Below are 21,409 nucleotides of genomic sequence, written 5' to 3' on the forward strand. Positions count from 1 at the left end.
TGTAGCTTTTATTCTGTTGTGTGTGTGTGTGTGTTTTTATCATGCATGGAGCCTCCTCCTCCTGTTATGATTGAGGGAATGCTATAGCTATAACTGGGAAGACTGTATGTGTTCAGTGGCTGATGGATCTGTTTTGTTGTCTGCATCAGTGTAAATTTAACTGTGAATATACTTTTACAGATGCAGCCTTACATTGCATTTGCATATGCAGGTGTTGGTGTGATAATCTGCTGTTTCTGTTAGCATTGAGGCACTAGTCCTCAAATTTGGTTTTATGAATGGGAATTCAAATGACATCTTATCTAGGAGGCTGTGTTGCACTGGATTCCATCATGAGATGTCAGCTGTCGGAGGCTCGAGTGAGACTGTAAGGGGAAAGTGCTGTGTGCACATACATGACATAGTTAACAAAGTCCTTGCTAGGCAAAATCAGCTCACATACTCTTATATGAAGGTGTGGTGGAGAAATCTGACCTATTTGTCCCTCCCAAACACACAAGTTTTTATATTTTGCCCCCTAACAGAATCATACTCGTATTTAATTGCACTCCATCATACATAACACCACGACTCCATCAATATTAACTTCCAAATGATGCAAGAGAATCCAGTGGAATGATCCCAACCTCTGACAGCATTAGAATAGCTAGCTTTGGCCAAGCTTATCATCCTTTTCTAATGAATGGAACATCATCAACAGTTTTAGTTGCCCTCACTCCACGTAAGATTGTGGAGTGGTTTTAAGTTTAATGCAAAACATTAGTATTGCTGATTAGGAATATTAAGCCACAGTCTCTCTTCCTCTTGCCAATCAAATACAGGCAAGGAAAATTTGCTTACCACCATAATTTGAACCAGCTATATCAAAGTGGCGGCACATAAGTAGGTACATTTACTCACATGGCTCATGGAAATTGGTACAGATGGAGTAAAATGACCCTTTAGAATTTAATTTAACCATTCCCAACACTTAGACCAAGTATTGTGGCATCAGAGTACCAGGTGACTTGCGTAATGTATCTCCAACTTATATGCAAATCTTTTTAAATCTTATGTTACTTAATTTTATGTTACAGCTTTGGAGTTGGCACAGAACCGATTCCTAGCCATCCTTTGCCATTTATTCACTACAACTGGGTAGATGTTACTGAGGAATTCTTCAAAGCTGTTAAAGGTAAGGGCAAATGACTCAGTCAGTTTTGCAAGTTCTGTTTACTTCTGCCATTATCAGTTATTTTACTGCCAAAATGATAAAACTTGTCCCTACTTTTTCTGTCCACTTTCATAACTTGAACCCCTCAGCATTTACTTTGACCTCACTCCATTACACTTGTTTTACTTTGGTTGGTATTCATTTTGTAACTACTTTTGAGGATACTATCCACTCTGGTGTGCTGATTTTTCAAGCCACCTGCTGTCTCGCAGGATTACAATGTCAGTGCCTTTCCGTAATGTGTTTTTTTTTCTTTTTCTTTTTTTTCCCTCCCTAAACTATAATTCTATTTCTAATTTAATCTCAGTGTCCTTCACTGTGCCCTCTATGTACGGATTGAATAACAAGGGGTATAGGTGGCAATCCTGTCCCACTCTCTTTTCAGTTACTGCCTCCATTTCATGTTCTTTGAGTCTTGTATACGTGTGCAACTTCTGTCCAAGTTATAGGTAACCTTCCACTCATTGTATTACATCTTTGATAACCTCATAATCTGAAATACTGCTTCACGTGTTCCTGTGTTTCCCCAGAGTCCAAACTGAATCTCACCTTGGTTGGCTTCTACCAATTGTTTCATTATTCAGTAAAAAAAAAATCATGTTACTATTTTTGCAAGCATGACTTGTCGAATTAATGGTATGGTAATCCTCATACCTGTCAGCACCTGGCTGTAGACTATGTGACCAAAACTGCACTAACTTCACCTTGCGTATTGCTGTCAGTGGCACCACTTATCAGTATATGTGGGTTATAATAACATAATTTATGACAGTCAATTGAGCATGGAAATGGGTAATGTTGTCAGTTCACTTTTAACCTGTTTCGCTGCTTAGCTTTGGCTCCAACAGTTGTGCATTTCTATACTGATTAGAATCATCGTGCCCTGTTAACATTCAGCATTCATTTTGCATTGCAGTATTGTAATAGCCTTACCACTATTAAGGCCACCATTTATCCTGGCTTTAAACATTCTGTTCTGTAAAGGAAACATGCTATGCAAGTTGTAATTTTGTGATTTTTTTTCTTTAAATAACGTGTTTTCTGTAGGATCCTGCACACTCCTCTAATATAGGGTGCCTAGGAAGCTGTTTTCTCGGATATCTAGACAATATTCAAGCAAATGTAATTAATGGAGTTTATTACAATAAATTGAATTGGCAGTACTTAACTTTGCCGTCTTACAGTGATGAGTCCCAAGCAAATGGTGACATGCGAATAATCAATGTCCTTTGATACATACAATTTCCATGCAAGCAAAACATAAGTCACTACTGAAGAGTTAGGATGACGATTTGTCTTCAAGTGCGGCTCTCCTAGTGTGTGTCTTCTAGTGTGACTCATCTAGTGTGGTTGAGGCTAGCTGGAGTGAGACTTATATTCTCTTCCTATAGGTGACACTCCTGTCGTGGTGCAGTCCTAGTCAGTGTTCTGTTGGCTGATGTCACCTTGTAGCCTTCTCTGCAGTTATGTTCTGGGCCGATGTGCTGGTGCTTGATGTTACGCCGGAACATTTTCAATGAAACTAGTCATATTGTTTCAAACAAGTAGCAGATATCTGAATCATGAATAATAAATTTTAATCCAAAACATTTTAAATACAATTTTTACTTTTTGGAGATGTTTATATTCAGTACATTGCCTAATAGAAGACAATAAACAGTTTGAAACAGATAGATTTTTCCTTTTTTATTTCTAACTAGTAGTGGGTGCAGGAAGATGGGTCTTACCAATTTGGCTCAAACTACGTAAGTAGGAGCAGGTAGAGGACCCTTTAAAGTTCCTAGAATAGACCTGTCAAGATGTGGCTCACAAGACCTTCGCCTTCAGCAAGTACTTCATCCTCGAGCTCTACTTGAACAGTGCCATCATGGCCTGACAACATAAACTTCATAAGACATAAACTACTAAAACTTTCATTTTTCTTGGTTATTTATCTCTAAACACTTGTACTTCTATTAATGAGATATTTTAATATTTAGGTCAGTTTTCTTGAACTTAGGCTTGAGCTCTGCAATGTCAGTTACATTGTGGATTGTAGTGGAACGAAGATTATGTTCCACCAAATCAGTGGTCACTGCATAACACAGAGCAGATTCAATGTACTTCATTGAAGAAAATGTATTCACAAATGTATGCTGAATCAAAAAAAGGTTTTATTTTAATGGCTAAGTTTTCAGGTTTTGGTTAGTGATCTTGTGGCATTACTTCAAAAATTGCAGCATCTCTTTCTGTTTTTGATAGCATGAATGGATCATTTTGTAAACTGAACACTTCTCCTTGAAGATCAGTTTCAACACTGCCGAGACAGACATCCAGTAGTTTATTAAAGAAAGTGGTATCTGGTTCTAGAGACTTACAATCTTTAACACAACTATGAAACTGATTACAGACTTCATCAGTATTGGATTTAAACCTTGAAAAAATGTACTTACTTGTATTTCTGTTTCAGTTTGCAGCAACTAGGGAAATGACATTCGATCATTAATAAAAAATGCAATAAATTGTTTAGTTTCCTTTTTATGCTATATCCCCTATGGAGATTTCGGCTTATGGCAGTGCTATATGACACAGTATCTTTTTTTTAAATGTTCAGTGCCATTGTCACAACCCAATACTTTGGCCATTTCTGTTGGACATTCTTTCACTAGTACTCCATCACTGAAGCATTTCTGTGCTTTTTCTAATTTTAAGCATACCACATATGACACAGTTAAACTTGTGTATAATACGTGGTGATTCAGGCATCCCTTGTACCTCTTTTTTTTTTTTTTCTCCCCCCCCCCCCCCCCTCCAACTTATCTGCTAAAGCACATTGTTCGTCATAGGAGTGACACCCGTGCGATGCACATGGAGTAAAAGTTTGATCCAAATTACTACCTTTGCTTTATTTTAAGCATTTTTTGTGTGTCAGACATTGGGGTCTTCCATCAAAATTGTGTACAAAAATGTACTTAATCTCCCACTCATTGAAAACACTGTTTTCAGTATTCTTTTTTTTTTGTCCCCCGACATTCTTAAGAATCGTTCTAGAAAAATAACGATAGCACCAACCAAAATGAAAACTAGAATAATAATCACAGTAATAACGAAAATGACAATCTGACCAATAGCACAATAATAAGGAGAAAAAATCTGAACAAAACACCAAGTCCAAGAGGAGTAGCAAAACAGTTATGCCTCTTCGAAGTTGGAAAGCCAGTGAAGGTGCAAAAGCCTATACATTGAGGAAACAGTTCAAGAGAAGCTGTCCCACTCAATTGCAGTTAAACAAGCAAACCATAGGCTGCGGCAAGGCCGTGGATATGCCACGTGACTAGAGATGAAGAGGGAGTGCTCAATAGAGGGTGTGTCTTGTGAGCCACGGTTTTCCAGGCCTGCCCTATCAATTTTTATGCATACCAAGCATATAAAATCACTAGGGTGAAAATAGGAGCACTGGTTTGATGCAGTGCAATAGAATGTATTGTAATGTAATCTTCTCTTGACAATAGTTGTTGTTGTAGCAGCAATGCAGGAGCACTTTACAGTTTTTTAATTAGATTTTTGGCTTGGCAGTGGAAATATACACCAAAGCGTTGACCAAGAAGAGTACATGTGGGTGGAATGATCGTAATATTACATGTTGCTTTGCCATCTTCATTGATGAATGTCTCATCATACAATGACAAATCTTCTTGGCCACCCCATGAATCCACCAATAGAAGGAATTTGTTGTTAGCAATTTATGGTTTTAGTGTTGTTTACAAGAATTTTACATAAAGCTCTTTTGTTGTTTCCCTGACTTGGAGCAAGTAACAACAACATTCTCATGTTCTTCTTCTAATTTCTTGATGGTAGCAGCAACTTGACTGAATATACTGGCAAGCTCTTGAATACAAGGGGTAGCAGTTTCCCTGAAGTGGCTAAACTGTACTGCACTGTGCAAGACAGGGTGGTTTCTCACCAAAACAGTCTCTGCACCATTGTAATCCAGTGCCTTGTTATATGTTTGTTTATTCATATCATACTGGCTTCCAGTCTAGTCAGTGTTAATTATATAATCTATTTGCTGCTTCCTCTGTTTCTTCCAAACATGCTACATTATTTTTGCTGATGAATTTGGTGATTTTTCAGTGCCTTATTGAATATTTACATTTGAAATATGTTACCCCGATGTCACTAGTAATAAAGTGTAATTTGCCTGACAAATATGAGAATGCAACTGTCATTGTCCATTGTTGTAATATTGTCCTCATCATTTGTTCATAACATCCTCATGCATCCAGACACCTTTCCCATGTTTCGAGTTGATGAATACAATTTTGTTATTTCTAGTTCCACCATTTTGTCCATTCCCTTTTGCCCTTTTCCTTGGCCTTGGTCTCTCTCTCTCTCTCTCTCTCTCTCTCTCTCTCTCTCTCCCTCCCCCCCCTCCCCCCCCTTCCCCCCTCCCCCTCACCCTCCCCCTCCCCTTCCCCTTCCCCACCCCTCCCCCTCCCTCCCTCCCTCCCCCTGTGTGTGTGTGTGTGTGTGTGTGTGTGTGTGTGTGTGTGTGTGTGTGTGTGTAACTGTACATTGCCCCATATTTATTTATATGTTACGTATATTAAGAAACAGGTATATAAAAACATGTGCTTATTAGAATGCAACATTGTGTCAAAATTTTGAAGCAGTTGGTGAAGAACTTCCATAGATGTAAGATTTTGAATGAACGAACATTTACCTTTATATAAATAAAAATGTAAATGATCATTTGTTTAAAATCTTAAATCTCTGAAAGTTCTTCAATGATGCTTTTGAAATTTGACAGAATGTTGAATTCAAATATGCATGAGTTTTTATATACACACATATTTGAATGCAATGTTGTGTCAGAATTTAAAAGGAACTGGAAAGAACTTTCAGTTTCAAGATTTGAGGTTTTTGGTAACAACATAGCCCTTTATATATTATATATATTTATGCACTTTATGGTGCTGCAGTAGGTATTTAGAAATAACCTTGTATGAGTGCAAGGTCATGTCAATATTTCAAAGCAGTCGGTGAAGACGCTTTTGAGATAGATGATCTTTAACAAACAAACATTTACATTTTTATTTATGAAGATAGTTAGCAATGACATGAAAATTCATGACGCCTTTTTTTTTTATCTTCATTAAGAAAAGTTGCAGTTTTGATGTGTTCTCCATTCACTTCAGTGGTAGAAAATTCATGGTACATTTTCATTTTCCAATAATAATAATAATAATAATAATAATAATTTTTAATGGAAGATCGCCACCGACACGTCACAAGACTAACTATATATGCCATAACTATATATGCCATTTCACTATATCAGAAAATTGTTGAAAACACAAAGCATCAAAAATGTCATTTGAAACAATTCCTGTTTAAATGTATTAATTAAATTAAAGTAATTGAAACAAAACTGAATAGATTAATTTAACACATATAAATTGATTTTTTAAAAAATATATATAAATATTATAAATAACTATTCTACTCAGGTGAGGTATTGTAGGTACTTGGAAGGATCACCTACCTTCTTCCACTCACACACTTTGAGTCAAATCGGTGAGATCCATTCCCTCCCATTGTAAGTACTTCCTATGTTCCAAAATAAGTAATGTTTTATACGTACATATTGCACGCAACAATAACTGAAAGGAAATGCTTCTATTTAGTTACAACCGTACTGAATGAAAGGATTACTTTTATGTGAGCTTTCGTATCACGTTATGCTGTTGTAAATTATGTCATAAAGTATACCAGAGATTTGGATCGACTATTTCATTAATAGAATTTTATCCACCCTCTCTCTCCCTTTCCCCTCTCCAATATACATTGCAAAGACAAAAAGTCAACAGGAAGGCTTGCTCTAAATGTGTAAAAATGTAGTTTAATGCAGATCAGTAGTAAACATATCCTGTAATATTTAAATACAGTATTAGTGGTGTGCTGCTTAACACAGTCACATCGATTAAGTGTCTGAGCATAATGTTACAAAGCGACGTGAAGTGGAATGAGCAAGTTAGGACAGTTGTAGAGAAGGTGAGTGTCGTGTTAGGTTTAATGGGAGAATTTTAGGGAAGTGTTAGTCATCTATAAAGGAGACTGCATACACAACACTTCCAAGGCGACCCATCCTTGGTATTGCTTTGAGTCTTTGGGATCCTCAAAAGGTTGTATTAAAGGTAAATGTCGAGGAATTCGGAGTGTGCTTCTAGTTTTATTACCGATAGATTTGATTGATAAATAAGTGTTACAGAAATACTTTATGAACTTAAATGGAGGGAAGAAGTTGCTCTTTTTGTAAATCATTCTCGAGAAAGTTTAGAGAACCAGTGTTTGCTACTAACTGCAGAACGATTCTACTGCCACTGATGTACATCTCACTTAACAATTGCAAAGACATAATAAGAGAAATCAGGGATCGTATGGAAGCAAACAGTTGTTTTTCCCTCACTCCATTGTGAGGGAAACAGAAAATTACTGACTAGCAGTAGTACAAGATACTCTCCGCTATGCACCATATGGCGGCTTGCAGACTGTGAAAGTAGATGTAGATGTAGAAATAAAGTACACAGTGAAAACACATCACAGTTACATTACAGACTCAAGTGATGATGGCAAGATACTGAAGATAATTGTGACAACACTTAAAAAAAAGAAAAAGAATTCATGACCAAACTCATTCTCTGATTGGTTGTTGCTATAGTATTTATCCCATGAGCAAAGAGCTGTGTGTCAGAGTTAATCCAATTGAGAAGTACCTTGTGGCAACATACAGATAGTGTTGTTGTCTCTGATTTCAGGTTGAACTGCAAATGCAGCAAAATATCCACCCTTAAAAAATTAAGCAGCCCAACCTTACTCGTACACAAGACTATTGACCATTGAGAACGTCAAAAAACAGTTTCCGTGTTGTGCTTGAGCTATGTAAACTCACCTGCCACAACCTACTTCAGCTACCTATGTACCACATATTAGGCCATATTAAAGACGCAAATGCTGATGTCTCGTGTGTGGCTTGGAGTGATACCACCAAAATATGAACAGGATTTTCTACTGCAAGAAATCAGAATATATTATGTGGTGTTCTGGTGGAAGCATGCTAGGTGTAACATGTGATTATTGACATTTGCAAACACATTTAGTGTCTGCAGTGAAATATGCAGGTGAAGAACTATTCTTTGTAAATATTAAAGGCATGTGTTCTTATTGCACTATTTACACATGTTACAGGAGAGGTGCACATGGACATGCCAATCTCTTATTGTCTCTGCCACTGAAACAGCATTTCCAGGGATGAAAAATGGTCAGTAAAATCGGTAAAAGTCCATATTTTTCAGATTTGTCGGTCCTGGTTACTATTTTTCAGTTTTGGTCTTTAAAGTCATTTTAATGCCACGGCTTTTTTAAAAAAGATTTATGTGATAGCGAAAAAAAAAAAAAGTTTGTAGGCAATAAAGTTTTATGTGACAGGTTGATTGAAAAATTAGAAAATGCTGCTAAAAGGCTTTCAGTCATAGCTGTGTTAATAGCCTTGTGCACCAAAGAGTCATTTTTGATGTCTGTATTGGGAATGTTATCTGAGTGATGTGAAGTCACTAAAAACATGAAGACATTTGACAAATCTGAGGATGTCAGAAGTTTCACAAAATTGAAATAATATGTAAAACATATGAAAAAGATCACATAGGTCAAAATTTTTATAAAATTGTCTGAATGTGATTAAATGTTTTGTAGTTACAGTTTCAACAAAGTAAGAAATATATTAATTGTTGAAAGATCCTAAATGTGGTTGCATCTGTGATCAGATGGCTCAGTACCCTTTCAGTCTTTGTTTCGGTTGTTGTTTTAAATTGGTCTACAGAACCTCACCCTCTACCTACTGTTGTCTTCTGTATAATGATAATTTTGTGTGGCTCAGTGGCCTGGTGGAAGTTGTGGACACCACTTTGGTGACTTGTGTGTCCCTATCCTACTCCTGTTATCCAACCGGGTAAAGTGGCCCTAAATACTGATAGTTAAGTATGAGTTAACATTACTTAGAGATTTAAAAGACGTAATCTTGTTTTCTGTTAAAATGAAATAATTTAGCTCATTGTTAGTAATCATTACATTTTCTTGGATATCGATAATTAAATCATTATCCTTGGGAAAATTTGACAGAGAATGGTATGTATGATTTGTCATAGTAAACTGGTAACATTGTCATTAATGGAAGCTTTCCAGCTGCATGAAAAGTAGTTGACAATACAGAGGGGATATCAAACAGATCACATGATAAAACACTTTGATTGGCATTTAAAATCAATCTATTACCATTTAATTTGAGTGTAAAAGGTTGGTCCGGAGTGCCAGAAGTTGTACATCTAAATGTGAATTGAGAGTCGAATTAAAAGAGTAAATTATACCTTCAGAAAATTGTTTAAGAAATGGCTGATACAGGTACATTCAATTCCTAAGACAATCATCTCTCCGAGAATTATTCATAAACAATTCTTTCTCACAGCTGTGCACTCTACTATCTAAAAATACTGCTGATTCTGGGCAAATTAACTCATGACTAGGTTTCCATGTATACAGATCGCACTCATTAAGAGATAAATCTTTGATCCTTGCTGATCAGTAAATCATTTTCTAGCTGATTCATAACATGAAGGCCTGCTTGTTGCCACATGACAGGGTAAGTATAAAGTTTATGCAGTCTGTAGGGATTGGTCTGGATCCAATAGTACACTACTTGAGGAAGCATTTTAACTAGTTTCAAGAGCTGTTCTTAAATTAAGAGCATCATTTCTAGCATTTGATAGACTGTCAGTAATTCTCAAAAGCAGTGTTCAGATTAAGTGAGCACTTGCAGGATTTAATCCTTCAAACAACTCGTGGATGGTTGCATTCATCTCACCACAAATTATGTTGAAATGTATAATAAATTGCTTTACAATTTGTTCAATAAAACTGTGTGATTAGTAATGGTTTTTTGTGTATTTATTAATACAATTATTTCACTAGATAGTTTAATTGAAGTCATACTAGACTGTTGCTCAAGGGCTAAAATTTTGTCTCTAACGTCCATTATATCTTGGCTGGTTAAATTACCAAACACAGTACAAAGGACACTTATTCAAAAATGAAACCAGCCATGTTTGCACCTAATCAATGTGTTGTGTGGCAGAAGATTTAAGAAACAGTTAATCTCTTTTTCATAAGTAGCAAATGTGGCCTCCACCTGCATTTTGGTGGTAATCCAGTTGTTATACTAAGACATTCCATTTCCAAAGCTGTGACATTATTCTTGACTGAATGAATTAAATCAATTTGCTTCTTAAAAGAACTGAATTATTGTTGAATCTCTCTTGGGTTTTATTTCAATACGAGCTTAGATTATCCGTTGAAACTACCATGTCCAGTTGTAGTTCAAACAAGACATCTGCTGTCTGTGGCACTGTTACTGTAGTATTAAAGGAACACATTGACATAGCAAAAATTAGAATTACAGTAAACATGGTTAATCTGTTCTAAACATTATAAAGTTAAACAATGAATATAATACAAATGTATCTCTTGCAGTAACCTGTGGAATAAAATGTTACACTTGCTCACTTTATGTAATAGTTCAGTCTATATTTGCACAATACAGTTACATATTATTTGCACTCACTCACACTGCATACCTCTACGAAGATTTTAGGGGCGTCTGGGACTGGGTCGCTGGGTGTATCACGATGTTTCGGCCTCAAAGTCTGGACTGCAGCCCTGTGCTGCTCATTTCCTGGATTTAAGAACAGTTGGTCAGCCCCTGAGCTGATCCTCATCGTCATCTCGCGATGCTATAGAAAGTCACTCAGAAATGGTTTTGCATGATTGATATGAAGACAATCAAGTGGAAAGCTAGTTGGAGATTAAGAGTAACTGGTGACAACACCTCTAAGATCTGATACGGCCCATTAAAACTTCTTAAGCTTTTTGACCTGACTCTTCTTTAACCCTTTAACTGCTCTGGACATGTTAACGCGCGTGCCTTTGTACCTGTCCCTGTGTGCTCTGAATGTGTTTACGTGTGCCACCAGTCCTTCTACCTGGTACTCTGAATGTGTCTACGCATGCTTGCTGCTTATGTAGTTCTGTGAACTCGCTCAGTGCATCCATTTCATTCAGGGTGTGTAATTCTTAGTTGTGTTATTTGCATTAGCTTACAAGTCTGTTTAAGTAGTTCACTCGTTAAATTTGATTCTTAGTCACTGATTATGCTTATAATGGTGATATAAACTTGAGAATCAACTCTTTTACAAAGAACTTTAGCTATGGTCTTGGAACTTCGATCAACTATTGGTATCGTGAGAAGATATCTGGAGAAATGATCTAATATGGTCAATAGTATGGTATTTATTTCCATCTTTGGTCTTAGGCAAAGGTCCGACGACATCAGATCCTACTCTTTCGAACGGTTCACTAGTCTCTGGCAGTTCTAGTAATGCTGCCTTAGTTTTCCCCAAATTGTTCCATTTGTTACAATAATTACATAGTGAAAGAAACTCAAAAACATCTGCTTTACAACTTGGCTGCCAGTATACCTCAGCCATTTTGATGTTTGTTGCTTTTTTGCCATACTATATTCAGATAACAGTTTCGTCATGATTTGCCCTCTAAGCTCTCCAGAATAGTTTCCTTTACAAGCGACTTTGTACAGCAATCCATCTATCTTGACAAAACGTTGAACTTTTTCCAGATTTTGCGTTTTTGATCTTCCTCTTGAGCTGCTTTTAACTCTTCTTCATGACTTACTCTTAACATAAACACGTATATTTTGTCTCATCATGTCAGCATGTATGTGTAGTTTGCCAAGTCAATGAATAACTTTAAACTGAAACTCACTCAGTCTCAAAGCACACCTTGTTAGTCTGGAACTTAGTTACTTTAAGCTCAATAGCAATTTAAGTGCGGCATTGTCTGTAATCACTGTGATTTCTCTTCCTGTCAAAAAACATCTGTTACGTATTATACCAAAAACCAAAACACAAAGCTCCTTTTCTGTTGTAGTATAACTACATTCTGCTTTGTTGAACTGTCTGGAAGCAAATTGTATTGAGCGTTCATGGCCATCAATTTTTTTAATACAAAATAGCACCAAGAGCAAAATTTGAAGCATCTATTGAAAGAATGAAGAGCTTGCTGAAACCAGGATCGAGTAACACTGGAGCTGTGGTTAGGGCTGTTTTAAGTTCATCCATTGCCTTTGTGCGTTCTGTTGACCTATTGAATGTAGTTCCTGTCTTAAGTAGCCATGTCATTGGACATGCTATATTTGCACAACTGTCTATGAGATGCCTACAGAAATTTGCTAATCCCAAGAACGATTGTAATTCCTTTAAATTCTGTCTCTCGGGGAAGTTCTTGACCGCTTCAATTTATTTTGGATCACGACGGATGCATCTGCTGGTTAACATATCTAAGGTAGTTCACTTGACTTTGTGCAAAGTGACATTTATCTTTTGACAAAGGCAGACTTGCATTTCTTATACACTCAAAAATGACTTGAAGTCACTCAGTATGCTGTTTTATGTTTCTACCGAAAATTATTACGCCATCAAGGTATACAAGAGCTTGTGTTAGTGTGAGCCCTCGTAAAACTGAATAAATTAGATGCTGAAAGGTGGCTGGCACATTGCAAAGTCCAAATGCCATAGCAAGTATTTATTCACTCCTGTTGTAACAAATGAAGTTTTTGCTCGATCTTTCCTTTGGATGCACTGTCAGCTGATGATATCCACTTGTTAGATCACAAACCAGAAAAATTTGATGCCTTCCCAAGGAATTCAGAGTTTCTACCAGGTTTGGTAAGGGCTAAATGTCTAGTGTGGTTACTGCATTCAGAGCTATGTAGTCCATGCAAAAATGGACCTGTGGTTCTCCGTAAACAGATTTCTTTTTAACAGTGATGACAGTGAACACCATAGCAGATCTGCAGGATGTCTTGGTTCTATAATTCCGGCTTCCAGTTGTCCTTTAACTATTTATTCTACCAGCTCTTTTTGACTGAATAGTATTCTGTAAGGTTTCTGAATGACTGGTGCTGCATTTCTAATATGTATACAATGCTGATCCAGATGAGTAACAGGTAAATATGAATGTTCTCAGAAAACATCTGCATACTCCAATAAAACAAGTGCTAAAATCTTCTGCTCTTGAACTGTTAAATGTTCTATCTTCTGCCAAATCTTATTCTTTGGTTCATTATTAATTTTGACTCCTGTTGTGCAACTTTTCAGTACTACTCCAAAAGTGTGGCTTTATAACTGCGACATTTGTAATCACTTTTATTTATGCTCAACATTTCAGCAACTTTCACTCCTCATAGCAATATAATGTTTTTGTGGCTCATGTTAGTTATTGTTATTGGGACTCTAGCTACTTTCTGTCTCGCCATTGTAGCCATGCCTACACTTCTGAAATCATAACAATGCATTTTATCCAGTAACTCACATTTATCCAACTGTTTGGTCGATAACAGAGTGCCTTCATTGCATCAGGGTGACTTGACTTCAACATAGATTGTTCTTACTGCTCCCTGAAGAGTTCGCTGAGGCTGATTAATTTCTACATTGACTCGGAGGGTTTGAACTGATGTGTCAGTCAGGTTGATAGAGCCCATGACGTCAGTGTTGCTGCTCTTTTTAGTACCATGTGAAGAATGATTTCTTAGGTCATAATTTCTTCAACCTAACCTGCTCCTTTTGTTTGCGACAAATACTTCTGCCCTGTTTGCGGGCAAGAAATCAAATCCAAGTACACCAGCTTAACAAGTTTCATTGTTTGAAACTACTTGCATTCTTGTTGTGTATTTTTCTTGGCCTAAATATAATTTTATATCAATTTTTCCATAGTTACACATCTTGACCCACGCACCTTTAGTGGTGGCGGTCTTAACTTATCCCTTTTGTCAATGTAACATCACATTCATTAGTGATGTCTGTGCTCTTTTATCAGTAAGTAGCTACTTTTGTCAGTGTATTACCTGCGCTCGTGTATCAGTAAGTAGCTTGATCTGTTGTCCATGATACACAGTAGCTTGATCTGTCGTCCATGATATACAGCACCGTCAGAAATTCATTGTCGATCTGATTTTTGGTGGAGCCAACAGGAATCACTGTCTTGGGCGGGGGGGATGGTGTGGTGCTACATATGTCCCCAAACTCGGTTAATGATCCAAGTCGTCTGTTGCTCGCATCACCCTTTCTTTTATTGAGGCAATCTCTCGATATGTGGCCCAGCATCCCACAATTGTAGCAAATTAGTTTCTCCTTACAGTCTTTATCTTTATGATCAGGCTTGTTATATCTGTAATAGTCTGCATTTGTGTTGAATAAGTGACACTCTTCTTTTTGCATATCATTTGGCCGTCATAATGCTTTGATGAAGCCAACAACTCCTTCTAAAGTGGTCTTACACTGTGCCAGTCTGACTGCTTTACCTGCTTCCTTGCCTACAACCTTTGGCTCCAAACAGCTGAAAGTGGTTATCATTCTCGTATGTTTTGTGTGTTAATGTTTTTAACTTCGTTGGCAAACTGCTTGATAGATTCATCTCTTCACATCCACAGTCCATGTAGTTGCTCTGTGCAGAATCTGATAGCATTTTCCCACTTGAATCTCTGAACAACTGTCACTTTGAATTCATTGTAGTTTTTTGACTTCATGCAACTGGACTCTGTGGTACTGAAATTTTGTGTGGCTCCCTGAATTCTTAATTTAGGATCTGCTGATCTATCTGAATCGGTCCACGAATCCAACAAGGCAGTCCCTTCAAGTTTACAGAAGAATACTTTCACATCTTCCTTGGGTTTACCACTAAACACTAGTGCTAAAGGCAATGATGAGGAATTCCTCATGGGCCAGCACTGCAAGAGCTGTCATTTGACGAGTCATGTGGAAGACTGCACTCACTTCAACTGTGTCTAAACATTGAATCTCTTTTCTCAAATTGTTTACAACAGTTTGCAGATTGACCATGTTACTTATGTTAGATTCTGCTGTACATTGATGTGCACCAACAAAATCACTCCATTACAGCAAAAGTTTTACAGATCCATCGCTGCCTTTCATATTGTAGCCAAATCTGATTAGACTAACATGAGTTCCAGCATTGGATGACACCGTGTTGTCAGATGGTATCCATCCTGCTGCTGCTTCACCATGGATATGTGACAGGAACCCGGAAGTTCTCAGAACTTTACACATTGCTGCATTTCCTCAGGTCTGTAGGATTTCTGTAATTGATCCCCATGCTGACACCACTTCTATAAGGCGATTATGAGTTTTGTGTCCTTGGCCAAGGGCTTGCCTTTGGTATTTGTAAGGAATATTGCAGGCGTTGTGTCTATGTGGCACAGAAATACGCAAACTGTGGCTTATTAACCATCACCACTTTATTTCTGTAAAAAATTATAATAATATGATTGCTCATTGACCTGTCATAACTGCCTCTGACATCTTGCCATGAACAAATCCATTGTGAACCACAAAAGACCTAAACTCCACATTGAAACCAGTTGCTTTGGAAACAGTTTTGCCCAGCAGGTGGCCAGCGATGCAACGCGACTACTGCGTGCATGGAGATGCTCTGCGGCCAGTGTATAGTGACACTGCAATTCATCAACATTCCAAGATAGCACCAGCTCACACTTGTACTCACATGAGGTGGCTGCATCCAAGCCTGTAAGACTCACATGTGGTTGTGTCATAGAAAAAATATATATAAAATCTCAAAAAAAAAAAAAAAAAAAAAAAAAAGAAGAAAAATCACCTGTCAGACACATTATAGATAAGTGAGCATATGAAGAAACAATCCATATTGCTAGGACCACTCATATTGTCGACTGAAATGAAGTTCTAATTCACATTATTAATCAAACAGCAGCTACAAACTGACAGTAAAAAACCTACAGATATGGAATTCTCTGTCTGGTGCTTCCTTGCCACGTGTGTTATTTTGGTTTTATAAGAGTTGCGTGCACACACAGATGCAAACTATGATCTTGTCAATCTTACATTCCCTACATTCTGAGCCTTTGTACTGTATTTCCTATAATTTTTCGTATTATGTTCTCATCCATTAATATGAGCAAGAATTGTAACTGTGCAAAACTTCAGATTTGAGGTTTCATGATAAATACATGTATTTGATTTCAGTGTTTCCAAAGTGCTGTCTGTGTGTCAGTCTCTGAGTGTGTCTGCCCCTCTCAGTGTCTGGTTGTGGTTCATGACCTTATCTGGTTAATTGTGATTTTTAAGTTATCCGTGCCGTTTTTTAAAAGAAATTTTTCTAAAAATAATAATATGGAGGTGACATTTGTACATTGTAGTGGCCTGGTAGTTCGCAGCTGTGTAGGGGGTCATTCCTTCTCAAATCATCCAGAAATTTTAGGAAATGACACCCATTGTCACGCAAATCCGTGAAATTTTGGGTAATGGAAGTTTACCTAGATATATTCACATTTCCAAAATGTAAATGTTGCAGGTCAGTTTCTTTTTCAATTATGATAAAAAGAAGTTGTATAGATTCAGGAATTCAGGCTTTCATAAACAAGCTCTTTTATAATTTAAAAATGCAATAGTTTTTACAGCTTTTGCAGTGGAAGCTTGGTATATTTAGTTAAAGAAGAAGGTTTATATTTTTATAGTTATGCTTCTTGTAGTGAATATCTATCATCTACATCTCAGAAAAAATTGTAAATAATTTCTTTTAAACAAAATTCATGCATGGACATTATAATTTTTTTAAAGTAGTGCCCCCTCATAGATACCCTTTAAAAATTTACAGTATAATTATAAATATTCCATTATGTCACATAAAAAGAATCAGTTGGTAGACATAATGGAAAGTGTGAAAAACAACATTATTGTAAAAGAAATATTGAAGTTGCTAATTCATGACTACCATGTCACTACTAAATTGCTGAAGTTGGTTACACTGGATTTCCCTAGGAACAAATAATATCTAAGAACACTGTTTTATTGCAACTACGTGTTGTATCCAGAGTCAGTTATTAGTTAAAAATTCAATTGTTGCAGTTTTTAACTATTCATTCCAAAAAAAAGTAAGCCCCCTAATGTTACAATAATAATGTGAAATACTTTTGTAATGAAACAATGGGATAGAAAGATTTTTCATTATTTAATTACTTTTCAGGTTACACGAATCACCTTTTGAATAATTTACAACAAATATTGGTTTTATGACTGAAGCAGTTTGGAAAGTACAAGTAGGCAGTGTTTTCTTGGACTGTATCTGCAAGATATGTTTGATAATGCCCTGACTTATATGAATGAACTGACCAGTGAAGAACAAGAACTTTTATTATGGTGAAGCAACAGTCATTCACACTGTGATTTAAGTGTTTCATGTGTGTGTGTTAAACACAAAGACAGGTACCTGCAAAAATTCTCTCTGCATAAGAAAAATTGCTGTGATTCCTTCAGGTGCCAAAAATGATCTGTTTCATCTGGATTGCATGAAATTAGTTTAGAAAAGACAAAAGACCTTCAAAATGGGGGTCTTTGGGATTATACCTGGGGAGAAAATGTGTCCAACCTGTATCAAACTTATTACTGAAAAACAAGCAAGTGACGACTCATTAACAGACTATATAAATGACAGTAATGTGAAGGTGCAGACTCCTGAAAAATCTGTGCTCAGTACTAGCTTAGGAGTATCTCCTACAAAGCTGCATTCAATTGCTCGACATAGTCAGTATGCAGCGGCCAAACGAAAATTGGGATCAGCAGCTGGGGCTCTGAAAACTAAAATTTCTTATACATATCAAGTTGAGCTGGCTGGTGATGCAAGCACTATCCCTGACAGTGATTTAACAGAACTGGAAGAAAAGGCAAAACATCATGATGAACTCATGGACAAAATCAAACAGAAAATTGAATATGCAAATAATCGTGAAAAAATTCAGTTTCTTACTCTTGTGCTGCCAGCTTGGTCTCGACAGAAAAGTCAGTTCCAAATTTCAGGTTTCTGTATATTTGGTACGACAAGCAAGAGCTCTTTTAATGGGGAAGGGTATTTTATTGATGGCTAAGCAAAAAAGAGGAAAGACATTGCCACATGATAAGTAAAGAGTTTTTATTTGGATGACAGAAACACAAGAATAATGCCTGAGGAAAAAAGACAAAGTGAACACCAGCAAAAATACCTATAAACAAAAGCGTCTTGTTTTAAGTAATTTAACTGAACTGTATTTTCTCTGTCATGACATATGCATCAGATTCCTGGGTTATGAAAGGAAGAGAGGAAAGCAAAGTACAAGCTAGTGAGATGAAATTCTTGAGAAACAGTATTGTAGTGACAAAGATGTACAGGTTAAGAAATAAGAGGCTCAGAGAGTTAATGAAGGTGGAACCATTACAGGAGGAAATAGGGAAATCAAGGCTGAGATGGTATGGACACATTAAGAGAATGGAGAAAAGGGTACCCAGGAGGATACATGAGATGAAACTGGAAGGAAGGAGACCAAGAGGAAGACCTAGAGACAGATGGCTGAAAGGAGTAGAAGAATGCATCCAGAAGAAAGGAGAAGACCAGACCAAGGTGAAGACGGAGAGATGGTGGCAAGACAGAAGACGATGGAGAGGCCTATGCTCCAGACAGACCCGGCCAAAGACTGGAAACTGTCCAAGATGATGATGATGATGATTCTCTCCATAAAAAAAAGTATCCTGAAGACAAAGTAGGATTCTCAAAATTTGCTTCTCTTTGACAAAATAGTGTATACTTGCAGGATCATCAGAAACACATACTGTGTGTATGCATTTACCACCAAAATGTTAAATTACCTCTAAATTCCATTTCTATTAAAGAAACATACCAAGATCTAATTAAAATAATAACTTGTGATATAAATAACCGAGCCTGTATGCTTCGTCTGTGTGAAAAATGCCCCACCAGTTCATTGCTTCAAACCCACTTAGAAAACGAAATAGAAGAGCAAGATCCTAATGAGATGGTTCAGTACAGTCAACTAGTATCAACTGATAGAATGACTTTGTGTTAAAATCACTCCTCTATCAGAATTCTGTGACACACTAAGAATATTGAAAAAATTGCCCCACACACTTTTATTTCTCAATCACAATCTGATTATCTGAAAATGAAGAAGGAAAATCTCAATTTTGTTGTTCAAGCTGAAGTACAGGGGTACCATTGGAACAATGACAGCTGCACTCTTCACACTGTCCATATATATTACAAAAAGGACAAACAGTTGCATGCTAAAAGTATTTGTATTGTTTCTGATGACCTAGAATATAATGTTGCCTTGGTGTACCAACTCAGAAGACTGTATTGAATTTTGTTAAGTGTGAATTTTCAGAAATTTGTCTTGCGTATTTAGAATATTTTACTGATGGTTGTGCAGCACAATATAAAAATAGTAAGAATTTCAGAAATATCTGCTACCATGAACACAACTTCAACATAAAGTGCAGCTGGTCCTTTTTTACTACCAGTCATGGCAAATCTCCTTGTGATGGTATTGGTGGCACTGTTAAAAGACTTGTCACAAAAACAAGTTTGCAAAGAGTTTATAAAGAGTAAATACTTACAGCTTCACAGGTATTTGAATTCTGTCGCAAGAACCTGCAAGACATTTCAGTTCTCTTTGTTTTAAAAGGTGAAATGGTACAAGTCAGACATTATCTTTCTCATTGCTTCGCAAGTGCAGAAACAATTCCTCGAACACGATCTATGCATCACATTGTACCAATATTACCAACCAAGATTGAAGCAAAAAGGCTGAGCTGCGATACGGATTTTAGTATCGCCCATGATTTCTCAGATGCACTTCCGCCACTAATGCCAGAATGCACTGTGCAGCGCAACTGCTGTGTTGCATGTGCATATGACTCTTCTTGGTATTTAGCAATTGTTGAGGAGATGAATTGTGAAGGAAATGTTACAGTAAGGTTCATGCATCCTCATGGACCATTCCCGTCCTTCTGTTGGCCTCATAATGATGTTTCTTTCTTTCTCTCTTCTTCTGTGTGAAGTTGATCTCACCACAGCAATAGGCTGTACTTATTCTCTGAGCAAAGAGTCCTCAAAGTTGGTGGAAGAAAAGTGTTTCTCATACAAACAAATATTATCTAAGCGTCAAAGTGTCTCGTCACATGTGTAGTTCCAAATCAACTAGAATGCAGATTGCAGGACCAGCTTTTTATACAATATTGACAATATTAGCTTTTGACAAAATGCATAAATATTATAAACAAAATGCTATGTATTTTTACATTGAGTTAATTTGGTTATGGCAGAGGTGAGAAAGTGTTCATAAGCCTTGTAATGTACTAGTTGCCCCATATTTTATAATGTGTAATTTTGTTTCATATATTGCAATTTTTGTTCAGTTTGGATATTGTTATGTGTACTTATGTTGTTAATGTTTCTTGAGTAGTAATCGTACTTCTCTCCAGTATATATATATATATATATATATATATATATATATATATATATATATATATATATATATATAAAAAAAGAAAGATGATGAAACTTACCAAACAAAAGCGCTGGCAGGTCGATAGACACACAAACATACACACAAAATTCTAGCTTTCGCAACCAATGGTTGCCTCGTCAGGAAAGAGGGAAGGAGAAGGAAAGACAAAAGGATATTATCCTTTTGTCTTTCCTTCTCCTTCCCTCCTCCCTCCTTCCCTCTTTCCTGACGAGGCAACCATTGGTTGCGAAAGCTAGAATTTTGTGTGTATGTTTGTGTTTGTTTGTGTGTCTATCGACCTGCCAGCGCTTTTGTTTGGTAAGTTTCATCATCTTTCTTTTTAGATATATTTTTCCCACGTGGAATGTTTCCCTCTATTATATATATATATATATCACAATTTTTTTCCCCAGTGCCATTAATTTTTCAAAACTGATTTTTTTGTGTGACAAAACTTTATTGTCAAAAATATTTTTTTCTAATGTAACAATAAAATAAAATAAAATTAATTTATAAAAATATAATTGGACAATTCTAACACACTTTCAGAAACTACATGTCTGAAAGGATATTCAGGGAAAAAACTGTCAGCATACCATTCTTTGTTTAAAAACTGCAGCCAATTTTCAAATTTTTACAGTTTGATTTGAAGTAACACATTGCATCAAACTTTCAGCAATTGCTACCAACAAAATGTATAT

At 36.6% G+C, this 21,409-nt stretch overlaps 1 protein-coding gene across 2 annotated transcripts in view; it reads left to right on the forward strand.

The window, feature by feature from the left end:
• LOC126484262 (N-alpha-acetyltransferase 35, NatC auxiliary subunit) overlaps positions 1-21,409 on the forward strand; it is a 145,205-nt gene that overhangs the window by 24,538 nt on the left and 99,258 nt on the right. The window contains exons 2-3 of one of the 2 annotated variants that reach the window (XM_050107683.1): positions 1,077-1,174; positions 8,441-8,513. In XM_050107683.1, coding sequence (XP_049963640.1) covers positions 1,142-1,174; positions 8,441-8,513 — 106 coding nt within the window. In that variant the 5' untranslated portion in view covers positions 1,077-1,141. The remainder of the gene's footprint in view (positions 1-1,076; positions 1,175-8,440; positions 8,514-21,409) is intronic. The other variant, XM_050107682.1, reaches the window with a different exon arrangement.

This window comes from Schistocerca serialis, chromosome 6 (genome assembly GCF_023864345.2).
Source record: "Schistocerca serialis cubense isolate TAMUIC-IGC-003099 chromosome 6, iqSchSeri2.2, whole genome shotgun sequence".
Lineage (NCBI taxonomy): Eukaryota > Metazoa > Arthropoda > Insecta > Orthoptera > Acrididae > Schistocerca > Schistocerca serialis.